The sequence below is a fragment of the Astatotilapia calliptera genome, chromosome 19 (assembly GCF_900246225.1).
Source record: "Astatotilapia calliptera chromosome 19, fAstCal1.2, whole genome shotgun sequence".
Taxonomy (NCBI): domain Eukaryota; kingdom Metazoa; phylum Chordata; class Actinopteri; order Cichliformes; family Cichlidae; genus Astatotilapia; species Astatotilapia calliptera.
The window spans coordinates 6173665-6197700 of NC_039320.1; the positions used below are offsets into that span (position 1 = coordinate 6173665).

The 24036-nt window shown below is 44.0% G+C and overlaps 3 protein-coding genes across 12 annotated transcripts in view; 2 read left to right on the forward strand and 1 right to left on the reverse strand.

The window, feature by feature from the left end:
• The window catches only part of kiaa0586 (KIAA0586 ortholog), a 33354-nt gene extending 22074 nt beyond the window's left edge, over positions 1–11280 (reverse strand). For 6 of the 8 annotated variants that reach the window (XM_026152028.1, XM_026152024.1, XM_026152020.1 and 3 more), the window contains exons 1-7: positions 10531–11279; positions 5098–5167; positions 4790–5021; positions 4566–4636; positions 4349–4433; positions 4085–4175; positions 2036–2147 (exon numbers count right to left, since the gene is read on the reverse strand). In XM_026152028.1, coding sequence (XP_026007813.1) covers positions 2036–2147; positions 4085–4175; positions 4349–4433; positions 4566–4636; positions 4790–5021; positions 5098–5167; positions 10531–10855 — 986 coding nt within the window. In that variant the 5' untranslated portion in view covers positions 10856–11279. Of the gene's footprint in view, positions 1–2035; positions 2148–4084; positions 4176–4348; positions 4434–4565; positions 4637–4789; positions 5022–5097; positions 5168–10530 lie in introns of all 8 variants that reach the window. The other 2 variants (XM_026152025.1, XM_026152023.1) reach the window with 2 other exon arrangements.
• A 1171-nt stretch (positions 11281–12451) lies between these two features.
• Positions 12452–17553, forward strand: timm9 (translocase of inner mitochondrial membrane 9 homolog). 2 transcript variants are annotated; one of them, XM_026152034.1, is made up of 4 exons: positions 12452–12724; positions 12963–13011; positions 16973–17068; positions 17150–17553. In XM_026152034.1, the coding sequence occupies exons 2-4, from the start codon at positions 12973–12975 to the stop codon at positions 17282–17284; spliced, it is 270 nt and encodes an 89-aa protein (XP_026007819.1). In that variant the 5' UTR covers positions 12452–12724; positions 12963–12972; the 3' UTR covers positions 17285–17553. The 2 variants fall into 2 exon arrangements, with proteins under 2 accessions (XP_026007819.1, XP_026007820.1); XM_026152035.1 differs by lacking the exon at positions 12452–12724 and adding an exon at positions 12731–12880.
• A 39-nt stretch (positions 17554–17592) lies between these two features.
• The window catches only part of LOC113012069 (MAGUK p55 subfamily member 5-A-like), a 30303-nt gene continuing 23859 nt past the window's right edge, over positions 17593–24036 (forward strand). The window contains exon 1 of one of the 2 annotated variants that reach the window (XM_026152030.1): positions 17593–17846. The gene's annotated coding sequence lies outside the window, so the exon portion shown is untranslated. Of the gene's footprint in view, positions 17847–18958; positions 19195–24036 lie in introns of those variants that run through there. The other variant, XM_026152029.1, reaches the window with a different exon arrangement.

Below are 24036 nucleotides of genomic sequence, written 5' to 3' on the forward strand. Positions count from 1 at the left end.
CTGCCATGAGAAGAAACTCTGAGATCAACCCCCCCCCCCCTCCTCAGAGGAAACAACAGCATAGGTGTTTCATCACCTCACAGCAGTTTAAGGTGGAATATTACAGGTGGACCCTGGGGGTTTGGGCTGCAGAGGCATCCGTGTTGCTAGGCAGGTTTTACCTCTCTGCTCCAACCCACCCCTCCTCTCTCTCTCAGTATGCACTGAGCCTCGATCGCCCTCGCTGCTCTGATGTTTCTTTGGTTTCTGTCTTCAGAGCTCAGCAAAGTTAATTTATGCTCTTGTTTGAACCCTCAGTGTAGCTGTGCAGCACAGTTAAATAAATAAGCGATAAGTAAAAATGAGTCTTGTGATGTGTAACACATGCAGTATACTACGGTAATCAGCAAAGGATTACTGTGGTATACTGTAAATCTCTTTAGATTAAAGCAAAGAACTGACCAATAGGAGAGGTTTGTTTGCCTCTTTCCTTCCCCTCGTGTGTCTCCTGATCGAGGTGCCGTGCAGTCAGACATGATGTGACGTGATGGGCAGCTCTCTGACCCGAGCCTCTCAGTGCTCAGAGCACGTCTGACTGTGGAAAATATCCCGATTCTCCACACAGCAGCTTCAGCTCTGCTGCAGACAGCAATCACATCACTGAGCAATGAGTCTCTGTGGAGCTGTCCGCACGCAGTTCATCAAACAGGCGGAAAAATAAAAACTACACTAGTTTCAAGCAGAGTGTGCACAAACAGGATGGGGTTACCTCACAGCCTGTAACTCACAGAGGGACTTGGCTGCAGTTTGGCCTTGGCTGTCACAGTCACCTGCTCATTCATAACAATAAAAGACGTCTGTTCGTACAGAAACCTCACAGCAACACAAACACGTCCACAGTCCAGTTAGCACGAGCTAGCAGCTACACCCACCTGTCAGTCAAAAAGGCCACGCCCCTGATATGCAACCTTGCCTTGACAGAGTTTACACAGGTGAGTTATGAAAATATGCACTACACTGGTGCATTCTGGGAATATTGCGGTTTTTCAGTTATCAGCAGTGGGTGGCGGCTTTGGCTTAGTGCCATCTCCATAAACACACAAAAGCATCTGCGTGCCTCTCATGGATACTGCTGGCGTTGCCATGGAAACGTGCGAGGAGAAGCTGCAGAATACAGGATCAACTGTACCACCCCCCCCCACACCCCCCCACACACACACACACACTATGAATGATTATGCAAATGCAGCGACGCAGACCTGCTGTAGCATTCAGACGCTCCCAGGCTCCTTTATGTCTCCACCTGCTCCAGTCTTCACACAGCACTCCGACTGACCGAGCAGACCAATCAGCACCTCCACATGCTCTCACATGACCTTTCATCGCTTTAGCTGAAGCATCACTGCACAGGAACTAATCTAACCTTTGTCTCTAAAACACACGAGGGCTTCACTCTGCTCTTCCACTGCAGGAAAATCACTGGCTTGTTTTTTCATAGGTGGGTTTAACTGACTCAGACCAAACGGTGACCACATGCAGATCACTGATAGTAATGTGTGTCGACACCTCTGAAGGCTTCTTTAAACCAGGAGAAAGCCCGTGTAGAGCCCGGCAGTCAAACCAGTTCTGTGCACATCTGAATCCAGCTTGGAGTCAGTTTGTGACTTACAGGATTTTATTTGCCTCCATTTTCAGCTTCAGCTGATTATTTGGTTCACGTGGATCTGTGCGAATAATCAAACATCTTTATTTTTCTTTCTTAAATAAACACACGAAAAACGTAATAAAGATTTGTTTTTGTGCGGGCCCTGCATCCCTTCAGATCTCCATGTGTGCTCACTGAACGCGTCACATAAATGAGAACAACCACAAAAACCAAGAGTCCTTCTGAGCGTGTTGATTGGTGGCTGTTTAATAAGCAGGTTTAAGCTTTTCCAGGTGTGTCAGGAGTGCACCTGAACCCTGAGCCTGTTTCCTGTCTGTGTCTCTCAGTCTCTGTTTAACAAAACCGCCTCCATCAAACCCACAAAAACATCCTTCCCCCACCCCCCTTCACCTGGTTTGATCTGCCCATTGGTCAAGGCGATGCGTTTCCATGGTAACTGGGGCAGGAGGGACAGCTACATTTGGCAAGGAGCTCGGTGGCTGGGCGCCGAGGCTGTTTGCTGCTGCAGTGAAGAAGAAGACAAATCAGAGACGGAGGTTAATCATCCATTAAGTTTCAATGTTTTCCAGGCCTGGAAAGCCTGGAAAGGTGTACAAGGATTTTCCAGGTGGATCTCATGAAGATGTTGAAAGCATATTTCAGAATTTCAGACATGAATTCTGCGATATTTGCCTCGACAGATGTGCACACACACACACACACACATCTAAATTCAGCATCTACAAACACTCTGGTTACCATGACAACTGTCTCCATCCGATTGTTCAGTCTGACGTCACTAGCCGTGTCTGGGTCTAAACTCCGCTGCAGGTCCGTATATCAAACGATCACTATGACATTACTGAGAGTTGAAAAACTGTCTAAAGTCTTTCATCTTTAATAAAATGATCAGCGTTCTGCTCTACCAGGTGTAACAATTGAGTTTAACATCCAGGCATCCATGAAAACGGAATTTATGACATTTAACGGAGTTAGAAGCTAGCGAGCTAACTCCCTGCTAGCTTCTATCTAAATACAATATAGCATGTCCTGACTGCGGGGTTTTAGAAAAAAATTAAAACGTACAGCTCTGCTATCACTTCCAGCATAAATGAAGACAGAAAACTAGACAGCAGTGACGTTTGTAAGGTTACTGCTGGGCTAGCTGGTATATAATGATGTGCTACATGACCGCTAGCGACACAGCTATGTTAGCATAATATAAACAAGCTAACTTGTTTTCCACTCGATAAAAGTTAACGTGAGTGTTCTCGGTGGTCAGGAACAAATGTAATCGCATGGCAGGATGCTGTAAAAGGACCAAACTTCAGCCAGGAGAACAACTGAGATAATCCATCCACAATACGAGGTTAGTCATTCATATACTGCTGCATGGGCTGGGCTGTAGTTACATCCTAAGGTTTTAAAAACTGAGCTTAAATAAATGATTAGTGGTAATAAAAGCCGAGGGAGGTCAACAGTGATTACTGACTGTTTTAGGAGCTTTTTGAGATTAAATAGAAGAAAATACATAACATTAAACATGTTAACAACACAAAAGCCATATTAAACGCAGACTTTTTTTTTTTTTTAATATTAAACTTTATTAAGAAACAGTATACAGAACATGTATACAATCAGAACAAAATTAACATATGCCAGGGGGTGCAATACAAAGAATTTCAAACATTCAAATAATTTGTAATTACTACAAATACTACTAGTTTTCATAGCCTTTTTGTTAAGTGATCCACTAATCAATTTTATGTAACATAAAACATGATTATAGTAATGTTTAAAATTAGGTTAAACGCAGACTACTTTAGACCCCGAAGTAGGATTCGTCGCGTCATCACTGAACAACCGGATTGCCTGCAGTACTGACACACACACACACACACACACACACACAGCTGCCACCTGCTGGTTCACGTTCCTCATTACACCTCGGGACTGACAGTCCAAAACTTAGTTATTTGTTTATCATTGTTTGTTATACACAAACAAATAACATTTTTATCATTTTAAGACCTCAAAAAATTCTCTGTATTTCTGCACTTTAAGTCCAAACAATGTGTTTTTAAATCAGCCATAAAATGAAAAAAATATTGGAAGATTTTTCAGTTACTGGATGAAAAAAGAAAATGATTTTATTTTTTTACAGGGTTTTTGAAACAATTATGTTTCAGGTGTTTATCAGGCAGACAAACAGGTTGATATTTATAATCTATTGTTTGCTAAATAATTCAAAATGTCATGTGTGGGTCGGAACAGTACACAGCACAAACATGCAAACTGCTCTGCTGTTGGTAGTTTCTGAGTAGTAGCACACTGCAAACTCCACCTTCCTGTGACCTCCCCTGTACCGATATGTGTAAGCTCCAGGCTGACCCACTGAGCTGATGTCAGGACTCACAGGACGCACCTCATGCTGACCAACACAAACTGCTGTGTGCTTACCTGCAGCATCCAGGTGTGTGACCTGCAGGTGCGTCGGCGGGTCTGAAGCATGGCCGCTCGCTATCCTGAGGGCTGATTCCAGCAGCTGGCTCTGATTGGAGGAGAGAAGTGCCAATGAAAGTTTAGAAAGAGACGCAGGAGGCGTCGCATCTTTATTCCTACAATTCCCAGGTTTTACATTTTCTTTGATTGGATAACACGTCTGACACGCCCTGCTGCTATTGTTCAGCACGGTGACATCATTAAAGGTGTTCCTGTACTCACCTGCAGCTGCACCTGCTGGCACTGAAGCATCTCCAGGTGCTGCAGTGTCTGCTGGCTCATGCTCCGCCCTCTGTCCCCACCCTCCCTGATGACACGGTGATGTCACAGTGATGTCACATCTCCACTTCATTTAAAGTGACTTTTTATAACACAGAATTATTTTTCTCTTATTGTTTTTGTTTTCAGCATAACGAGGCGACAGGTGCACACAGTTTACCTGTCAGCTTGCAGCAGCTTCTGGATGCCGTCAGCCAGCTGAGCCACTCGAGCCTCCATATCAGACTGAGCCTGTAAACAAACACAAACAGAGGTGCTAAACATTAGCTGCAGTTCCTCTGATGTCCAGCAGAGGCAGCAGTGAGTCAGTCCCAGAGACTCACATGTGGAAAAAGCAGAAATAAACATGTGTACGGGCTGAATCGATCTATCAGCTGTACTCACCTTGAAGAGAGGAGCAGCAGCTGCCAAAGCTGCAGTGGCAGCGGCGGCGGCAGTGCTACTGGCATCTCCCAGGTCACCAGAGGACAGCGGCGTCTCCATCTGGACCCCAGCATCCTTCGCTGCATCCCGGGAGCTCAGAGCAGGGGCGCCCGGGGGGTTTCCCGCAGAGTGGAGCGGCATCGGGTCCAAGAAGTGAACTTTGACCTCCCTCCTGCGGGGGGCGCTGTGAGAGCTGAGCATCACAGATAAGATGAGATGTGTTTTTATGAGCAACCTGTAGCAAGTCTGAGGAAACACGTTTCACTCACCGCTGCTTCAAAGCCGCCAGCACGACTCCTCGACCCCCAGATGCAAACCGTGATGTAAGGACGTCGTCACCTGATGATGCAAGCAGAGGTGGAGTCAGTATTGTGATGATTAAAGATAAACACAGAACGTTTTACGACTCAAATTGAATTGATTAATTATGGTGAGAAGTGTGAGAGTCTCGGAGGCTCACTCTCACACCGAGTCAAACTAAAATACAAAAAATATGAATTTTGATCTTTTTACGATCATGTGTGAAGAAATTCTGTCTAACGCAGGGGTGGACAATCTCAGTCCACGAGGGCCGGTGTCCCTGCAGGTTTTAGATCTCACCTTGGGTCAACACACCTGAATCACATGATTAGTTCGTTACCAGGCCTCTGGAGAACTTCAGGACATGTTGAGGAGCTAATTTAGCCATTTAAATCAGCTGTGTTGGTTCGAGGACACATCTAAAACCTGCAGGGACACCGGCCCTCGTGGACTGAGATTGCCCACCCCTGGGGTCCGTTCTTCGTACCTCGCTTACTACATCCAAGATCAAATGACACATCCAAGATCAAATCATCGCGCCAACTTTGAGCTCGCTATTCCGGTTCTCCGAACACACCTGTTGTTGATGATTAGTACAGCTGGATGAAGTAATGTGAGATCACTGGGTGGCTTAACAGGGGCTACGCATCGATAGTAGAAACATTGATCGGCAACCCTCTGATTGGTCGGCGAAAATGTCGAAGGAGCGCGCTCAGTATTTTTCGGCAGCAGAGCAAGAACTCTTGATTGAGGGATTTCAGGAGTTTCAGAGTTTAATTAAAATGCAAGGGAACACTGCAAAGGCTGCAAAAGCAAGGAGAGAGGGCTGGCAGAAAGTTGCTGACAAATCAAACTCGTAAGTAATTTAATAATAATAATAATGGAGTGGATTTATATAGCGCTTTTCAAGGCACCCAAAGCGCTTTACAATGCCACTATTCATTCACTCTCACATTCACACACTGGTGGAGGCAGCTACGGTTGTAGCCACAGCTGCCCTGGGACAGACTGACAGAAGCCAGGCTGCCATATCGCACCATCGGCCCCTCTGGCCAACACCAGTAGGCGGTAGGGTAAATTTATTATATTACATTATATCCTCTTTCACATTAGAGCCACAACAGGACCCACTAGAACACGGGAACAAGTAAAGTGAAATATAAGAATATTCTACAGAATGGTAATATTTATCACTTATATTGCTTTTAGTCTCTTGAAAAGAGACCCTGAAATAATCTGTTTGTTTGTTTATAACAGCAACCAAGAAAAGGGCAGAGCAAAAAAAGACAGGTGGTGGTCCTGCACCCCCTCGTCAACAAGTTGGTTAAGTAAATAATACCCTCACGGGAAAATCGATATCTCTCTATGAGCACACTGTCGCGCTGAGCTAAAGGATCCTGTCTGTCCCGCAATATACGCTGAATTCTGAAAACTCTCCTTATCAATCTTGCACCTTCCGCAATGGGTGGCTCGCGTATACGGACAGGACATGGCTGCGACAGACTTCCCAAATCCACCTTCGCTTTTATAGCCGTGGTCTCTCATCTTGATTACACGAAGTAATTTACTATTACTACTCTAAAATATGAATTACATCTGAAACAATCAAATACATGAAATAGAATGATTAATAGTACATTTCCCTTTTTTTAGGAAATGACCTGTATGTATTAGAGGTGGCACGATACCACTTTTTTATCTCCGATACCGATATCATAAATTTGGATATCTGCCGATACCGATATGAATCCGATATAGTGTTTTTTAATCAACAAAACTGTTTTTTAAATATCTTGCTGCATTTTGCAAGTCTGCAAGTTCATACTCAAGTTTAAAACAACAACTACACTAAAGCTATTCTGTTATACCTGTATACAAAAAAATATTTCATAGTTCAGCAATACTGATCAATCTAATAAACTTAAACCTACACCATCCTCACTATTCTGGTATTTTAAAGAGTACTTAGCGTAAATATTAAGCAACCTAACTAATAGGGTTCCAACTCCCAGCAACAACAAAAATAAATAAATAAAAAATAGGGAACCACCCCTCACGCTCCACCTCATGATGCTTAATCGACGTAATCAACCTTAATTTGATGCAGTGTGAAAAAAATGCACAGAAATCAATTATTTTTCAAGAAATATTAAATAGATTCAACATCTTTCTTCAACAAAATTGCAGACTGCACAGATGGTACCTTCCCAAAGTAAAAAGTACTATAGCTTACTAGGGTATATATATTAGACTTAATAGTCACTATATACAGTAATTGACTTCTATTCATTTTACATCAAATTAAAACTTTGGGTGTCAGATAATTATTTATTAAAAGCTAGACATTTTAAATGAGAATAAGAAAGAAAAGTATGTCTTTGTGCCCCCTTTTCCCTGTTAATGCCCTATCGGCCCCCCTGGCTAAACTTTGCTAGATCCGCCCCTGCACAGTTACCAGCGTCAGCTACGTAGAAAAAGATCCTCGAGTAGAAAGTAATATTAAATAAATTCTAACAACAGCTGATCAAGCTTAAACGTGCTGCTGTTGTTCAGCCGCTGGTTTCCTCTTTCTGGTGCAAAGTGGGCCAAAAACAAACAAGACAGACGGACTCCCGACAGAAAAGCCGATCAGCTGATCATTAAGCAGTTTCACGATTGAAGTAGCAGCCGGAGAGTGAGAGGCAGTCGCTTGTTAAGCTTAACGCAGGAATGCTTTACAAACATTCAGAGATGGACTTACACACTTGCTTTACTTCTCTCGGGATAACTTTGTCGGAGATGAAATGCCGGGTTGCTAGCGAAGCTCCAAATGCTATCCAGACCAGGACAGGTCCCGCATGCCACAGCTGCTCTATCACGTGATGCATACTGCTCCGACGTGCTAACGTTCTGAGGTGAGTTACGGCGTGTTGCAAGTTTTGTGAGGTGCTTTCGTGATATTTAATGGATCGGATTACATTTTTTATTTTTCTCCGATATCCGATCCAGTAATTTAGGTCAGTATCGGACCGATACCGATACGTAATATCGGATCGGTCCATCTCTAGTATGTATCTGTATGGAATCAATAAAAGAATCAAATACTGCATTATCTTTAGTTACATTGATGTTATTTATTTATGGTGAAACAGTGGTGGAATATCGCTGTTGCTTTCGTATAAATGAAGCGGACATACCTGAGTGGCCGCGATCTAATCCTGTTTACATAAAGTAAGCCTGCTCCCGAGCAGGTTTACGCTTACGGATCTGTTGCTATGACAGCAAGTCCCGGATGAGCTTCGGAGAACCGAACGATCCAAGATCAGCGAAATCGTCAACAATCAAATCCAGCTAACTTACTTAGCGAGGTACGAAGAACGGACCCCTGGGCCCTGTTTCAGGAAGCCGGTTTAGAAAACAGAGTGAAAAACGATACTCAGGGTTGAGTAACCCCGAACTGTCCAACTCGGAATATTCGGTTTCAGAAAGGCTGATAACAATTAGTTCAGTCAACGTGGAGTTGCTTTAACCCCAAGTTAAGCACGCGCACGAGGATACATAAAGCCCTGATTAGTGGAGCACAGATTAAGCGAGTCACCATGGAGACGGAGGGAAAGAAGGCGCGGTCAATGTATTTTACAGCGCTTGAGGCCGAAATTCTGATGGCAGCATATGCCGATAACATGCCAATTTTGCGGGAAAAAAGTAACACAGCCTCAGCTGCAAAAGAAAGGGAGCATGCATGGCAAAACATAGCCGACAGAGTCAATGCGTGAGTGTTAATTTAAACATTGATCTAGGGATTTCCACCCATTTTACACGTTATTTTATTATTTTTTCTTTTATACATTTGATTTTGTGATGTGATGTGAGCGCAGGTGCAACCCAACAGGCCCCAAACGTTCCTGGCAGCAAGTAAAAATGAAATATAAAAATATAGTCCAAACAGGTAAGGTGTAATTGTATTATGAGCCATAGTGCTTGGTCTGTTTGTCCGATGTAAATCAATTGCAGTTAGAGGCTACATTAATTTTCTTTCTGTAAGCACTTATTGAAATTATCTGAGCACATTACAAGTACATATTTGCTTACTCTGTATGCTCAAATGTGGCCCGTTATAGCCAACAGAAAAAAAGCGGAGGCCCGAAAAACAGGTGGGGGTCCTCCACCACCACCACTCACAGAGGCTGAGCAGTTGGCTTCCACATTTGTGATAATGTTGGCAGCATCACATATGATCTTCACAGTGCAAAGAACACAAATTAGCATCCATTACTATAATGAAATAATTTGTTAGTTTGAAATGCTACAGGGAGCTATGTACCTGTACATTAATGCTGTGGAAAGACTTCCTGTTCACATAGTCTCCTTCATTTACTGAAGGAGCAATGATTGGAATGTGATTGCCATCTATACAGCCAATCACGCCTGGGAACCGTGGGAATAAATGTAACATTTAAGTAGTAGTTCAAGTATCACCACATCATGGGGTCCTTAGGGACTAGAAAAGCGCTATACAAATGCAGGCCATTTACCATTTACCATGTCTGACACTTCCTACAGTCAGGTTTCCGGCGGAGAAAGTTAGGGTTAGTTGAAGTAAACCTGCTAGGGGGCAGGTTAGCTTCACGGAGTGTGTCGTCATAGTGACTCACTCAGAATTAATCTAAACTTGCTTTGTGAAACCGAAAACCCAGAGTTTTCGTTAACTCAGGGTATACTTACTCAGAGTTTGCACTAAACCGGCTTCCTGAAATAGGGCCCTGGTCTAACGTCTAGAGACGTATCTGTAACACGAGGCTGCTGATTGTTGGCTGAAATGCGATCTTCACTGCTTTTAAAGGACCGTCTGGTTTAATGGCTTTAGGTGTAGCAGAGTTATTAGTTTTGTTTTTGAACGTTATTGTGACCTGTATTGCTGTATAGAGGGTGTGTGTCACAGGCACGATCTATGACACTGAACAGCGATCCTCAGCCTCAAAGATGTCCATTAAAATCTCGTCAGTCACGATGTCCCAGAATTATTTCAAACCAACAAAGATTTACACTATATTTTTATCCTATTTTATTTTCCACGTTCATTTCAGTTTGAGTTTTTAATTGTTATTTAAAAGACTACAACTAAGAATTTTTACTTTAGTGAACTGAAATGTGCCGACACAGCTAGTTTTAGTGAACTAACCCTACTCCTACCTCAGTGTTTCAATGTGCTGCTGGCTTTTAAACCTCACCCTGAGCTAAAGTGAACGGCACAGCTCCACGCAGCTGTGAGTCACGTGAGCAGCTATGACTTTATCCAAAGTTTCTGGATTTCTTCCATGACCCTCACAAACTCCCCCACACCCTGATGCACGGACACACCTTCAGTCTGGGCACGTTTTAAAATAATGAACACATCTGCCAGGTATTATATTACCCCCCACCTGTGTCCATCGCCTCAGCGAGTTTTCCGTCTCCTCCTCCGGAGATCTTACGGGGCTTTAAGTACGCTGCTGACCGATGTGAAGCAGCGATATCCGGGTTCTGTCTGGGACTCCGCCGCCGCTGCTTATTCTGTCTCAGTTCGGTCAGAGTAGGAGGACGAAAGTCCCGCAGTTTTCGGACGGTTATCTGGACGGATCCGGGTCCCGGTCCGCCCCCGGGACCGGTCCGGTCCGGGTGGAGGACTCGTGTGGAGCGGATTAAAACGTCCCCGGTGTCTGAGCTGTTGGAGGACTGATCCGGACTGAGTGCAGCCGGAGAAGACATGACGCTGTTTACCTACAGTGTTAATAAAGCTTATTTAAAGCTGCACTGTTAGCATGGAAGCTAACTTCGTCCAGACTTCCCGCTCCGGCTCTAAAACCCGCCGCTGGCCGGGTAAAGGAAGGCGGCGGTCAGCGTCGCGGGGGGCGAGGAGAGAGTTAAAATAATTTACACCCCAACGAGACGCCAGGAAAAACCCCCACAGAAAGTACGACAGAAAAAAGAAAATGTTCAAACACAGCAACTGTTGCTGACAACAAACAACCGAACTTCCGGCTTCCGCTCCAGACAGGATGCTGAAAAAACTCCGCTTCAAAATCAAAACACGAAGAAGAACAAACGGCATTGAGAAACAAAGTAAACACAGCAAATTAAAATTTTATTTATTAGCCGAAAACTGGACAGTACACCTCTATCATAGAAAAATCAATGAGTGCGAAAATGACTGAAAAAATGTATTCAAACGAATTCATTCATAAATACTTGAAACACTCGTCTCACTCGTTCTGGAAGCTGCAGTTGTGAAAACAGCTTCTTTGTCAGAGTGCACTTTACTGCTTGCGAGAACTCTATGTTTTTCTGAAATGTGTTTGAAACGACCCTGTAAAGTTGGACTGGTTCAGGAGAAATTATGATTGAAGATGGTTTGCCTTTATAGAAGGACTTACTGATTGAAGGAAACTGTTTCCAGGGCCTACTCCGTGGATCGGCTTCCTCCGAGGCGTGGACGTCTATCAGCAGAGAATGTACCTTCACCTATCAGCAGAGAATGTCCCTTAGTCTGTAACACAGTCAAATATATTCTCAAGTAATATTCAAGCATGCCATTCAGCGTGTTAGTACGAGCAGCTCGGGAGCAGCTTGGGAGAACAAGAAAACAGAGACTGCTTTAGATTGTCTTCCCAAAGTGACTCAACTTTATTCACAAGTACAACAGTTTATATAGAGGGTAAAATTCATGAGACAGCAGATTTATCAGTTTAAACCAGTACAGACCAAGATAAGGCAGCGTCTTCCTGCCCTTGGGTGAAGAAGCATCCTTTGTGTAGTTTATTAGTTCAGCTACAATTGTGATTATCTCAGCGACATATTTTCAAGGCACAAAACGAAGAGTTCTTACATTAGTGAAATCTGAAACAAACCATTTGGCCTTCAACAGGCGTCTAAAAGATTAAGAAACTAATGTAGCTGAGGGAGTGATCTCTGTGGTATTTCAACCTTGTACCAGCCTGTGATTCTCACACATCAATTCTTGGGTCAAAGAGAAAAATAACTAAAACAAAAGGGGCCTTATTGAATGACAGAGTTTTCCTGCATAATGTCACTATAAAACAATATCCAGTAAATGCTACCATGGTACTAAAATACCTAACACTGATGAAGTTTAGATTTAGTTTAATGCGATTATATTTGGAGGACGGAACACCAGTCACAGAACTTTTGTTGCTCTTCGGTAAGTTTCGGTTTCTGACCTGAACATTCGTCACATTTTTCTCTCAAATGTACATTTTTATTTGTGTTTTGAGTTTAAAATTATTAATTAATAGCTGAATGTTAAGCTTAATGTAAGCCTCATGTGGTTTTTTTCTTTTTAATTTAGATGAAAAGTCGCAAAAATATCGGAGAGGATCTGCTGCTCTGTGCGCATGCGTCCTTCAGTCCGTCACTCGGAGGTTCCCCTCAGGCAGCTCGGAGCTCAGGTGGAATAAAAACTGTCCTCCTTCTGCTGTAAAGGGAAACTGAGCGCTGCTGCTTGGGAGGCTGAAGAACATCCCCAGGAGAACAGAGGGACCCTCATCACAGGGCGGGAACACGGCGCTAACCGGGCTAGCCGTTAGCAGCAGCAGTCCGTTTAAAGTGCTGTTTTATCAGGTAGGTTTGTTCATCATGTCACTAAAGCCCGGGTAACCTCTGCTATCTGAAGCGTTACTAAACCAGCCAACCTAAGCTGAACGGTACACCTGTAAAGTCACATTGAAAGAATAACACGTGAGCGCCGGAGGAGCTTTAAAAGAGGCGGACCACGAAGTGAGCTAAAATGGAGGATTTATGAATGGAGTCTGGTGTGTTAGCATTACTGCTAATTGTCGCCCTGTTTCCCCTCCCACAGAGTCCGAATCATGGCGGTCCAGGTGTCCGAGTTCGACCAGATCAAACAGGTAAGTGACCCCAAGAGTTTTCATGTCGACTCTGAAAAAAGAGGCTCAGAATTCAGAGGCACAAAGTCCGGTTACTGTGGCCTCCAGGGTCCATAGAAAGCCCGCACTGAACTATACAGCAAGGAGTCGAAGGGGCTTGGAAAGAAAAGCGTCTGGACTTCTTTAGGTTGCTGGAAGACATTTCACTAGTGATGGGTCTAGCAACACCGACGCATGTATCAAGCTAGCGATGCCTGTATCGGTGCGTGCGTCGCTTTAAGAAAAAGTCACGTGATCGATACAGCTACTGTATCGCTCATTGCCAACGCGCCAAACCGTGTTTAAAAGGTACCGCATTTGCCAACGGAATGAGTCGCCACCAAAAAACACAAAATTACTCTCGCAAAGACTAAAAAACAAAACACATCAAAATGGAGCCCGAAAGAAAAAGAAATGTTTCTGCTGTGTGGGATCATTTTGATCTTTTAACTGCAAATAAGTTTGTCTGTCTTTGTTTCAGTGTAATCTATCAGAACAGGAAAAACAGCAATGTGACTTGAAGTTTAAATTATTTATTTCATTTGATGCAGGATAAATGTTGCATCTGTTCTGCGGAGCTTTCTTACACAAACAAAAGCACATCCTCAGTGTTTAGGCATTACAGAGCCAAACATGAAAATGAGGAGACAAACACACCGAGAATGAACACTGGTAGGCCTATAGACACTAAACATCTTTATCATCATTTTTTTTAAATTAATGTGTTTTATTATTTTCAAATCAAGCATCTAGGAAGACTGCTCTGGACCAGGCAGTCCTGAATTTTATTATAAAGGACTGCCAACCCCTTAGTATTGTGGAGAGAGAGTGTAACGTACTGAGGGAATAGGAAGACATCTTATCAGAACCTTTTCCACCTGGCTTTACAGTTTTTGTTTACCCCAGCTGTATCTGTTCCTGTGAGTTTTCCAAAGCTGGGGAAATGGTGTGTTTTAAAAAAAAACAAAAACAAAAAAACGCAATAGACTGAATGCTAAAACATTGGATAAACCTATTTTTCTGAATAGAAATTTATAATAAACTCTGAGTCAAATACATTTAAATGGGTAATGTTACATTCACAATACTTTCATTTTAATTTTCACATCATGTCATTCATAATATATTTTAAAGATGTCTACAATATTTGTAATATAGAAGATATAAAATGATTCCATGGAAAGTACAATACCTTACAGTGTACAAGTATGACTAGGTCATTGAATCAGTGTCTGTTGTGAGTCTCAAGTAAGTTGCCTGTAATGATATTTAAGGTCCAGCAGGTGTCAGTATGGAGCAAAACTGTGCCGACGCAGTGTCGATACAGTTTGGGGAATGTGCTGAAACGCTTCACGAGGCCTCATCTACCCATCACTACATTTCACCTCTCGTCTGAGAAGCTTCTTCAGTTCTGGGTTAGCTTCTCGAATGAGTACTCCTTAGACTACGATGACCTGGATGACTGAGAACCTTCACAGATATACAGCAAGGAGGCCTGTGAGGGACAAAAAAGGAGAGAGCGACAGACCCGTAGGTAAAAATAAATAGATAAAAACAGAATCAATCAAAACAAACTCAAATACCGTCAATGCCAGAATACTGTGCCAGCTTATTGGGACCAATACATGAGGGGACAAGAAAGTAATTAGTTTTAATTTAGAAATGAAAAATTCCTTTAAAGAGTAGCTAAAAGCAATGCACATAAATAATAAATAAATGAAACCGTATAATTGAGAGATAGGATCATGAAATGTTTTTAAAGTAAAAAATTAAGCACGTAAATTAGAACGTATGATAAAAGTAACTTCAAAGATAAAGTATTTAAGATAAGATAAAACCTTATTAATCCCTCGGCACAGCACCGACAGAAGTTACAGAGCGTGAGCAGAATAATATATATATGCAATAGACCTCAATACTTGAAATGTGCAATTCACTTGTATTTTTTATTTGTATTCCTATTTATCCCCTTCGTATAAATAGTGTTGGGATTCAGAGATTCTTTTATTGCTACCATATAATCTGCCTTATGAAGAATGTATTAATAACATGTTTTACAGTATCAGTTATCAGTAATATTTCCTGCAGGGTTTATAAAATTGCATTGAATATGTCTGTCATCACATTGACCTTTCTATTTTTACAGGTTGAGTTCATTTTATACACAATGCATAAATGTGCTTGGTTAAGAGTTGATGTTCCACTCTAGAAGGTTTTAAGCTTCACTGGTGAGAGTGTCCAGATGATACATGCTGAGGGGAGATGAGAACATAGCAGGTTAATTGCATGCATGCTTACAATACACATATTAATCTAGTAGCAGGTTTGAGTGAAGTCCTAAGCGTCTTCTACTTCAGTTTGAGACTGGCTGCAAAAGTACTCTACTTAGGGATTAATGACGAGGGTCCATTATTAGCTCTCAGAAACGCTAAGACCTGAAGTTATTACCTTAAAAGGCAAGTAATGTAGAAAAGAGAAGTTATATGTCAGTTTATAGTTATTAAAAGTATATGTGATGAACCCTTGTTTGTACGAGTTGAACTTTTGTCTGTCTGTCACCAGGTATTTTTGAACTGTATTGACGTAGGTGTGATATTTTATCCTATAAAACCAAAACCCATTGTATTTTTGTCAGAGCAACACATTCTGTATGCTGATGGTTGGTTGTTCTCCTGTGATAATAAAACTCATCGTTTGATTGCACTTTTCCGGAGTCTCCGTCGTTTGTTGTCTGGTCTAAAGTTGATCGATCTCGCAACAATAGGAATACAAATAAAAAATACAAGTGAATTGCACATTTCAAGTATTGAGGTCTATTGCACCGCTGACTATTAACAAAAAGTATTGCACAAAAGGTATTGCACAGTGAAGTGAAGAGGCACTACAGCTTAGTTGTTCCCCCCTCCTTTGTCCTCCAGAGAGGAGTTAAACAGTTTGATGGCGTGTGGGACAAAGGAGTTTTTAAGTCTGTTGGTGCTTGTCTTTGGGAGAAGCAACCTGTCACTGAACAGACTCTTCTGGTTGTTTATGGCCGTGTGCAGAGGATGCCCAGCATTGTCCATAATGTCCAGCAGTTTTTTGTTTTGTTTTTTAGTGTCCTTTTCTTTGCCACTGTCACCAGAGTGTCCAGCTTCATGCCGACCACAGAGCCAGCCTTCCTGATCAAGGAATTTGTTCATTTCGCTTCTGTCAGTGCGCCCCAGTGCAGCTGTGGCTACAATGTAGCTTGTTATCACCAGTGTGTGAATGGATGGATGACTGAATGTAGTGTAAAGTGCTATACAAATACAGGCCATTTACCATTTATAAATGAAAATAAATTAAATAAAAATAAATCAAATGAAACTAGAAAATATTATATGGCATTATGAAAAATTATAGTTAAGAAATGAATATCTGAAATGAAAAGCAAGTTTGTAAAAAGGGAGGTAAATGAATGGAAAAAGGTGAAACTTCAGGAAATGAAAACAGAAGAAAATAAAAAAACAAAATGGTTAAAAGTTTTTGAAAAAGAATATTGAAGGGCTTATTTATGACAAATACACTATTCTTTGTAATACTGTTTTATGAACGGAAGCTTCTGTGCTGCACTTCGCTGAACATTTACTTTTTCAGAGCAGTAGACTTTTTTTTTTTTTTTTTATTCCTTCACAAATGTGCTTTAGTGAACAAAAGGAGCAGCTCTCCAGCACACATGTAAATCTAATGCCAGAAATTGCACTAACGGTTCTACTTATGAGCTCCACCTGTAGTTGAATCATATTTTTTTTTATTTTTAAAACTGAGCGTGCCTGAAGCAGCGAGAGGACGGAGGTTAAAACCTGTTTGAGGAAATTTCTTCCCAGACCTGAACCTCGGATCCTTCTCGGTCGTCTCTCAGATTGTTTTGCTGAGTTGCTGCTCTGCAGCCGTTTTCTGAGCCGTGTCTGTTTCCTGTGTTCAGTTTAAGGAGTTTCTGGGGACGTACAACAAGGTGACGGAGAACTGCTTCATGGACTGCGTCCGAGACTTCACCACAAGAGACGTGAAGCCCGAGGAGGTAAAAAAAGATGATTGGATGACGGAAACATGTGAGTGAAGGAACATCTGGATAAAATCCTCACAGCCGTTTGTGTTTCAGTCGAGCTGCTCCGAGTCGTGCCTGCAGAAGTACCTGAAGATGACTCAGAGGATCTCCATGCGTTTCCAGGAGTATCACATCCAGCAGAACGAGGCTCTGGCGGCTAAAGCTGGCCTGCTGGGACAGCCGCGCTGACCCTGAACCTGGGCCAGGCCGGGCCGTGCTGGTCCAGCAGATCCTCCGGCGCTGTAAAAACCACTCTGAAGCTGCGCGTGAGGACGTTTTGTTGTAGTTTCTGACCTGAAGCTCCGCCCCCTCAGATTCTATCTGCAGGGTTAGTCGGCTGTTCTGTGCATCATGGGAGATGTAGTTTCAGATTCTTTATTAACATGCAGAATATTCATTTAATGTGCACATTTGTCATTTTATTGAACACAACGACCGACCGATGTGGTGATGATGATGATGATGAGCTGAACTCATTTTTCATGTCTGGAAATAAAAATAATCCGACATCAGGAATGTGTGGATGTTTTCATCCCTGTTAGGAAGTGCTTTACTGCATCCGGCCTCAGTCTGGCTCTGCTGCAGATCACACAGTCCTGAGAAACGTTCAGACCAGCTGCAGCGTTTCACATGATTCACCTGCTCCGGCTGGAGAGCTCGTTATGTCCTGAAAGTTACTGATTAACCTGCTTTTAGTACTGAAGTGTTTCTGCAGCAGACCCTCGCTGATGGCCTTACTCTAAAGTCAAAGGTTAGTTTTATTGCAAGTTGCATTGCAACTTATACCAAATGTACACTGTATAAAACAATCACTAAATCAACATTGAATACAGACTACAAATTACGAGTAAAGACTGTGGCTGCATAATAAAAGCCGGGGTGTGCGGCTCTAACAGACCTGAGAGCAGTTGTTTTTTGTTTATAGTGACTTAGAGTTCGGGCAGCTCTAATGTGAAAAGCTAAGTTTAGCAGCCACCCCTGAGAAGGCTCCATCGCCTCTGCTTTCAAACCTGGATCTCTGAATCTCCAGGAGCAGCAGTGCCTCAGTGCTGTGGTAGAACTGAAGGGTTTCAAACGGTTTGTCGGGTAAGGCGGTGCCAAACCATCGACGCTCTGAGAAACAAATAATAGATTGTTAAACTGGATCTGAAATGCACTGGGAAGGCTAGAACAACAAAATGATCAAACCCATGGAGACCATTCAAGTGTAGAACACATGACTGTCTCAGTTACAATCCAATAATCTATTTGGGTACATTTGATGTACAATAGGACTTTTATTTTGGAAGTCTGTGGTATTTGTCATTATTTCTCTGAGTGAGCACGACCACCATTCTCTGAGCCAGACTGGGTGCCAAAAAGTGATTTACTGAATCTGCAGCTTTTATCCCACCTGTCCGCACATTCTCATCGAATTACATTCCTCACAGTGAGTCACTGATGATGCACGAAGATAATCACAGCAGGCAGAAGTTAAACACAGCACAGCTGACTGAACAGATCACATTTATGAGTGATGTCATGAAACTGACATCACTCAGAGTAAACAACGAGCGAGGTAGAGGATAACTTTATTTTCCCCGTGTGGTTGTTTGAAGCAGACAGCAGTCCAACGAGCTGCATACATCCAAGACAGGGTACGGAAGACTATGACTTGTACTCACCTGAAGACTTTAAATAACTCTTTATTTATTTATGATCAGAACCCCCCATGTTGGTGTTCTTGGCCCCCTGTTAAAAATCCTGGGGAAGCCCCTGCTTTACTTTTAACGCTAACCTCGCTGTGCTGCATTCCATGTAGCGGCGTGTCTCATTGGCTGACACCAAATTCCTTTCATAGGCGCGTCCAATCAGCGTCACCGTGTTATCTAGCTGGTGGCTCGCTGGCCCCGCCCCCTCTCTGGAGCTGGGAATGACAGTGAGGAAGAGGAGGGGAGGTCTCCGGTGGTGTCCGAGCAGCAACTTTGCCAGAGAAACGGAGAATCACCGACAGAAAGTCCGCGAAGCGAGTGGCGGATAGGGCTCAGAGCGGTGCTGTGACCCGGCAATTTCCCGGGGGATTGAGTTGTGAGACAGAGGCCGAGGTCGCGCTGAAGCAGGTGAGGCTTCCAGCGCTTTCTGTTCGCTCTCAAGTGGCTTTGTTATCAACAGGTGCCGCTAGCAGCTAGCAGCTAACGCTAGGCTCGAATAAAGTGCGTTTCTCCGAGCAGGGCGGCTCGCTGACGGGCCAAACCGACCCAGGTGTCCGAGTTTAGGCCGTGAACGGAGCCGGTCCGCCCCGGAGCCCTGTCGCTCGGGTGAGAGAAGCAGGAAAACGCAGAGAGGCTCGAGAGTGAGCTAAGGTTAGCCAGCTGTCAGTGAGACAAACTCCAGGCTGGGGGAGAGGTACCTGCATACACCGCTCAGCTTATCTTTATTTCAGTTATTCCACCTCAGCAGCGACTAAAAGCGCCATTTTTACTAAAACGCCGCCGCGTAGTCCTGCTGAAGTTAACCTGAGTGCTGGACAACCTGTCAAACTACAGGAAGCTGTATTTACAGTGAGCTTCTTATTTCCTTGTACAGAGAAATAAAGCGTTCATTTCCTGTTCCCTGCCGCTCCCCGTGACTGCCGTGGAAGGAAATGTGTTTTTGAATGGAGCGTTATCAGGTCCGAGATTACCGAGGACTCAGTGGCAGTGGGCGGCTCGGATTCAAACCTTCAGTCGGTGTGAGGGACAAGCCCAGCCCGGCCTCCTCACGCAGTCCTCTCAGCGTTTGGGGTTTCTTTATTTTTTCTCTCTTGTTTGTTTGTTTTTACCCCGCATATATGTTCCCAGTCATGTTTTGTGCGCTTTTTTTGGGCTTTATTCTTCAATTATTTGTTGTTTTTTTTAAAACAAACAAACATGTGTGACGGGCATTCAGTAAATAGTTACTTTTTTCCTAATCTGTTTTTGAATTTCTTTGCTTTTATTTTTTGCCCCACAATTTTATTAATTCTTTTTTGGTAAATTGATTTTTTTTTAAGTTTACATTTTCCTCATAAATATTTGTACATTTTAGTCATTTTTGGAGGGAATTTTTTGGGATCTTTTTGTGTTTTATTTTACATTTTTTAAAGTAACGTTTTTTGTCAATATTTGAATTTTTTCCATTTTTTATTATTTTGATATTTGAGTTTAGAAAAAGTCATACCTTTATGAAAAAACGAATTAATTCATGGTATGTGTTTCTTGTAAATTTGTAGTTCTCTGCTCTTGTTTTGGGGGATTTCTGTCCTAAATATTTGAGTTTCTTGTGAATGTGGGCGGTGTTAAGATGTGACCCCGCCCTCCCAGCAGCCTGTCGCCCTTCACTGTGAGTCGCTGCATTATTATTAGACTATTTTCAGCGTGACCTTGTGCTGGTTTGTCTCACTGCTGTGGACAGAGTCGTGGTTCTGCAGTTTCAGCAGATAAAATTTGGAGAAGTTTACCTGTTTAATGTTTACCTGCGTTTGCCTTCCAATCAGACATGTCTGTGGGCGGGGCATTGCTCCAGAGAGAGTGGTGGCTCCATCAAAGCAGAGTCGCAATATTTTAAATTTTACTTGTTCATTTATTATTTTTTAATAGCCTTTATTGGATGGAGACAGACAGGAGGCACAGTGGGGGGGGGGGGTCGGACTCATACCCGGCTTCCTGGCCATGGATCACACGGTCGCCAGCTCACCCTCTGAGTAAACTGGTGCCCAGAATTCATTTATCTGATTGAATTTCTGTGAATAAAGTTACGATGCAGTTGCTGTGAATGTTGAGTCTTACAAAGAGCGTAGTTTGGATGCGAGCGCAGGTCCCACTAAAGGGCGTCACGCCCTCACGCCACCATCACAGGGTCTGTCTGGGAGATCTCAGTCAGACGAGGAGCCGCTGGAGGTCCCCCGTGCTCCTCCTGTGCCTCCTCACACTGTGGAGCGGATGCTGGTCTGGTCCCGGCGTCTACTCCTCCTGATGCTGCTGGCAGACGCAGCAGGTGTGGAGGAGCTGCATTACCTGTGCAGCATGAACTGGTTGCAGCAGGCACGAGGACACAGAACACTCCCCTTCCTTGTTGCTGCCGCTCTGATCACACCTGTGCAGGTGAGACAGAATTTGTCACCTTTCAGTGTGAGCTGTTCACAGGGCAGCCGGCTCTCGGGTGCTAGATGTTTCATCTGATGACATCAGGACTGCCTTGGAGTCCCACGGCGTGGTGAAGTGACCGCGGTCGGTGGCTGGTTGGATGTGACTCATTGCTGCATCTGCAGTTTCCTGCACATGGTCACGGTTCAGCTGCACATGCGTGTCTGGCGTGTTTGTGGAAAGTTTTCTCACCTGTAAGAGTTTCACATCAGGGCTCCAGACTCTGAGTGCTCTCCACCTTTAAGATGCAGCTCCCCTTGCTGTATGTTCGGCTCTCAGACCTCAGACCCAAATGAAGAGATAAGATGAGTGAGGCTCTGCAGGAGAAGTGAGTTTTCTCTGAGAACTACTAGTGTTTATCTTTTTGGAGAAGGAACCATTGGACTTGTTTTGTATTTTTCTGATTTATTTTGAAGTCAAAGCTTTCCCTGAAGCTCGTCTTTGTTGTCCTTAATAAGGCTGGTGTTATCTGTGAGGGTGCTGTGGAAGTCAGGTTGGGTGCCTGTGTTTGGTTTCCTCGTCAGCGGATGTAGGTTTGCGGATGTAGGTTTGCTTCTGCAGCACAGAAAGAAAGCTGCAGGTGTTGTGCGAGCTGGATGTGGAGGGTCATTGGCTGAATTTCAGAGAGCGGTGGGAGCCTCACTTTACCATCCACGCAGAGCCCTGGTGAAGCAGTGAGGTGAGGACGGGGCTGAGGGCGTCCGGCCAAAGAGAGACAGACGTCCTCTGTTCTCAGGAATGCTCGCTCGCTCGCTTCTTCTCCGGCCTGATTGGGGGGCTCGTGCCGGGGCAGATTGGTCACTGCTGTCTGATTTGGTCCATTTGCGTCCTCAGGCAGTGGGACGTTGCTGAAGTCCAGGTGTGTATGAGGACTGAGTTTAGTCCTTTCCATGCTTATGTTTTTTTTTTTTTATATATTTTACAAAATTTCCTTATTTAATCTGCCAGAGAACAGCACCTTCTACTTTTACTTCACCGGACAGTCTGATTGCTTTTATTTTGAAAGATCCAGCCCTTCCTGTCTCATGCTTCCTTTCTCACAAACACGGCCTTGCTGACCAGTCTGTGCTGCTCAGGTGAGCTAGCTGGTTAGTTAGTGGTTTAGGAACCAGTTCTCCACCTGTTGCAGGTTCTGGTTCTGGTGCAGGACCTCCAGACTAGAACCAGGACTACATCACCAGCTGCAGTCCAGTGCAGAGGTGGAGGACTTCGTCCGCAGGATGAGAGCCTTAGTAGGGAAGCAGCAAAGAGACGTGACAGGAAGGGCTGGGAACTTTCAGAATAAGAGCCAGGACGTTGCTCTCCAGTCAACCGATCAGATTTTGTGAGAGAACGTGAAAGGCTGTTAGAGGCTGTGGTGTTTCTGGAGGGTGGGGGAGGAATCGGTGTCACGTTCAACATGTTTAAATCCACTTGCGTGTCCATGACTCAGATGAGACTATCTTTCAGTTTGACGGGCTTTTGTTGCTCACATAAAATAATTGAAGCTGTTTTTGTTCCGTTTCAGTGTGTCCACCCTCCACTCCCTCCTCTCTGTTTTCCTGTCTGGTACAGGCTGGTACAGCTCTGTGTGTGTGTGTGTGTGTGTGTGTGTGTGTGTGTGTGTGTGTGTGTGTGTGTGTGTGAGTGAGAGAGACAAAACTCATTCACACTCATAAAGTTCTGAGAACAGCGGGTGGAGGAAGGTGGATGGGAGGGGCTATTATCAGGATTGTTATTGATTGTTTATCTTGATCAAGTCACATGATCAGTAACATAAAACAAACTTGGATTAATCCTGTCGCTGCAGTCTGTCAGATTAAACGTTGGACTGGTTGCTTCTGGGAACAATCTCGTGTTGGTTGTGTGAGCTCGTCTTTGTCATAGTTGTGTAATTGTCTCGGTGGGACAAATGTCTCTTCAATCTCTGAGGAAGACAAACTGCTAACACACCGATGACTTGACCTCTGTGTTTTTACAACCACTGGAGGCCAAATTTGAATGATGACAGTGAAACGTGCCCAGAGGGCGGCGTGCGACAGGACGGGTGGCGTGTTGAGTTAGAACATGCCCTTTCTGATGGTTTGAGGGCAGCAATCCAGCAGGAAACGGCTTCAAGTCCTGATCAGCTTCAGGCTTTTCCAGCCAAACTGGGTTTCAAACCAAGCTCCACCCCTTTCCCCGCAAACCAAAACACTCAGCAGGAGGGCTCGTCCACTCTTCCTCACCCCCTCAGCTGATTCTCTTCAAGCACTGACTTTTTCTTTCTGCTGTAGGTCAAACACCTGCAGTCGTACCGGTCTTTAATGAAGCCATCAGTTTTACGCTCCCGGAGTCACGTTTGCTACAGGAAACCTCACAAAGTGCGTTCTGAGTAACGGTCAAAGGCTGGTGTCAGCCTGTGGGAGAGGTGCGTGCTCACCGTGAGTAGGAGCACATGCATCCACAGACCAGGATCATCTTCATCTGCTGAATTTTGTAAATCTGTCAGGTGTCTCTGAGGCGGTTAGGCGGAAACTGTTTCTCTTTTTATTCAGTCAAACCTGTGATTTCACTGAATTAGACAACGTGAGCGCTCAGTGCAGCTCCTCGGACGTGTAGGTTTCTGAAGACTCAGGTCGGGACGCCGTGCAGTCAGAGATGGAGCCGGGCGCTTGATGGAGCGGCTCGGGGCTGCAGTGCATGTGTGAAACCCGATGAATGAGTTGGTCCGTGTGATTCATGAGTGCACAGAGCTGCTTGTGGTCCAGGAAGCTGAATCCAGCGAACTGTCTGCAAACCCTAAGCTTTGAGTATCAACTGATACTCGAGTACTTGTCT

Bases quoted from the DNA above. Each gene is read 5' to 3' on its own strand.
- timm9 (XM_026152034.1), top strand. From the start codon at position 12,973: ATGGCGGTCCAGGTGTCCGAGTTCGACCAGATCAAACAG. The intron at 13,012-16,972 runs GTAAGTGACCCC...TCCTGTGTTCAG, and splicing joins AGTTCGACCAGATCAAACAG to TTTAAGGAGTTTCTGGGGAC. The intron at 17,069-17,149 runs GTAAAAAAAGAT...TTTGTGTTTCAG, and splicing joins GAGACGTGAAGCCCGAGGAG to TCGAGCTGCTCCGAGTCGTG.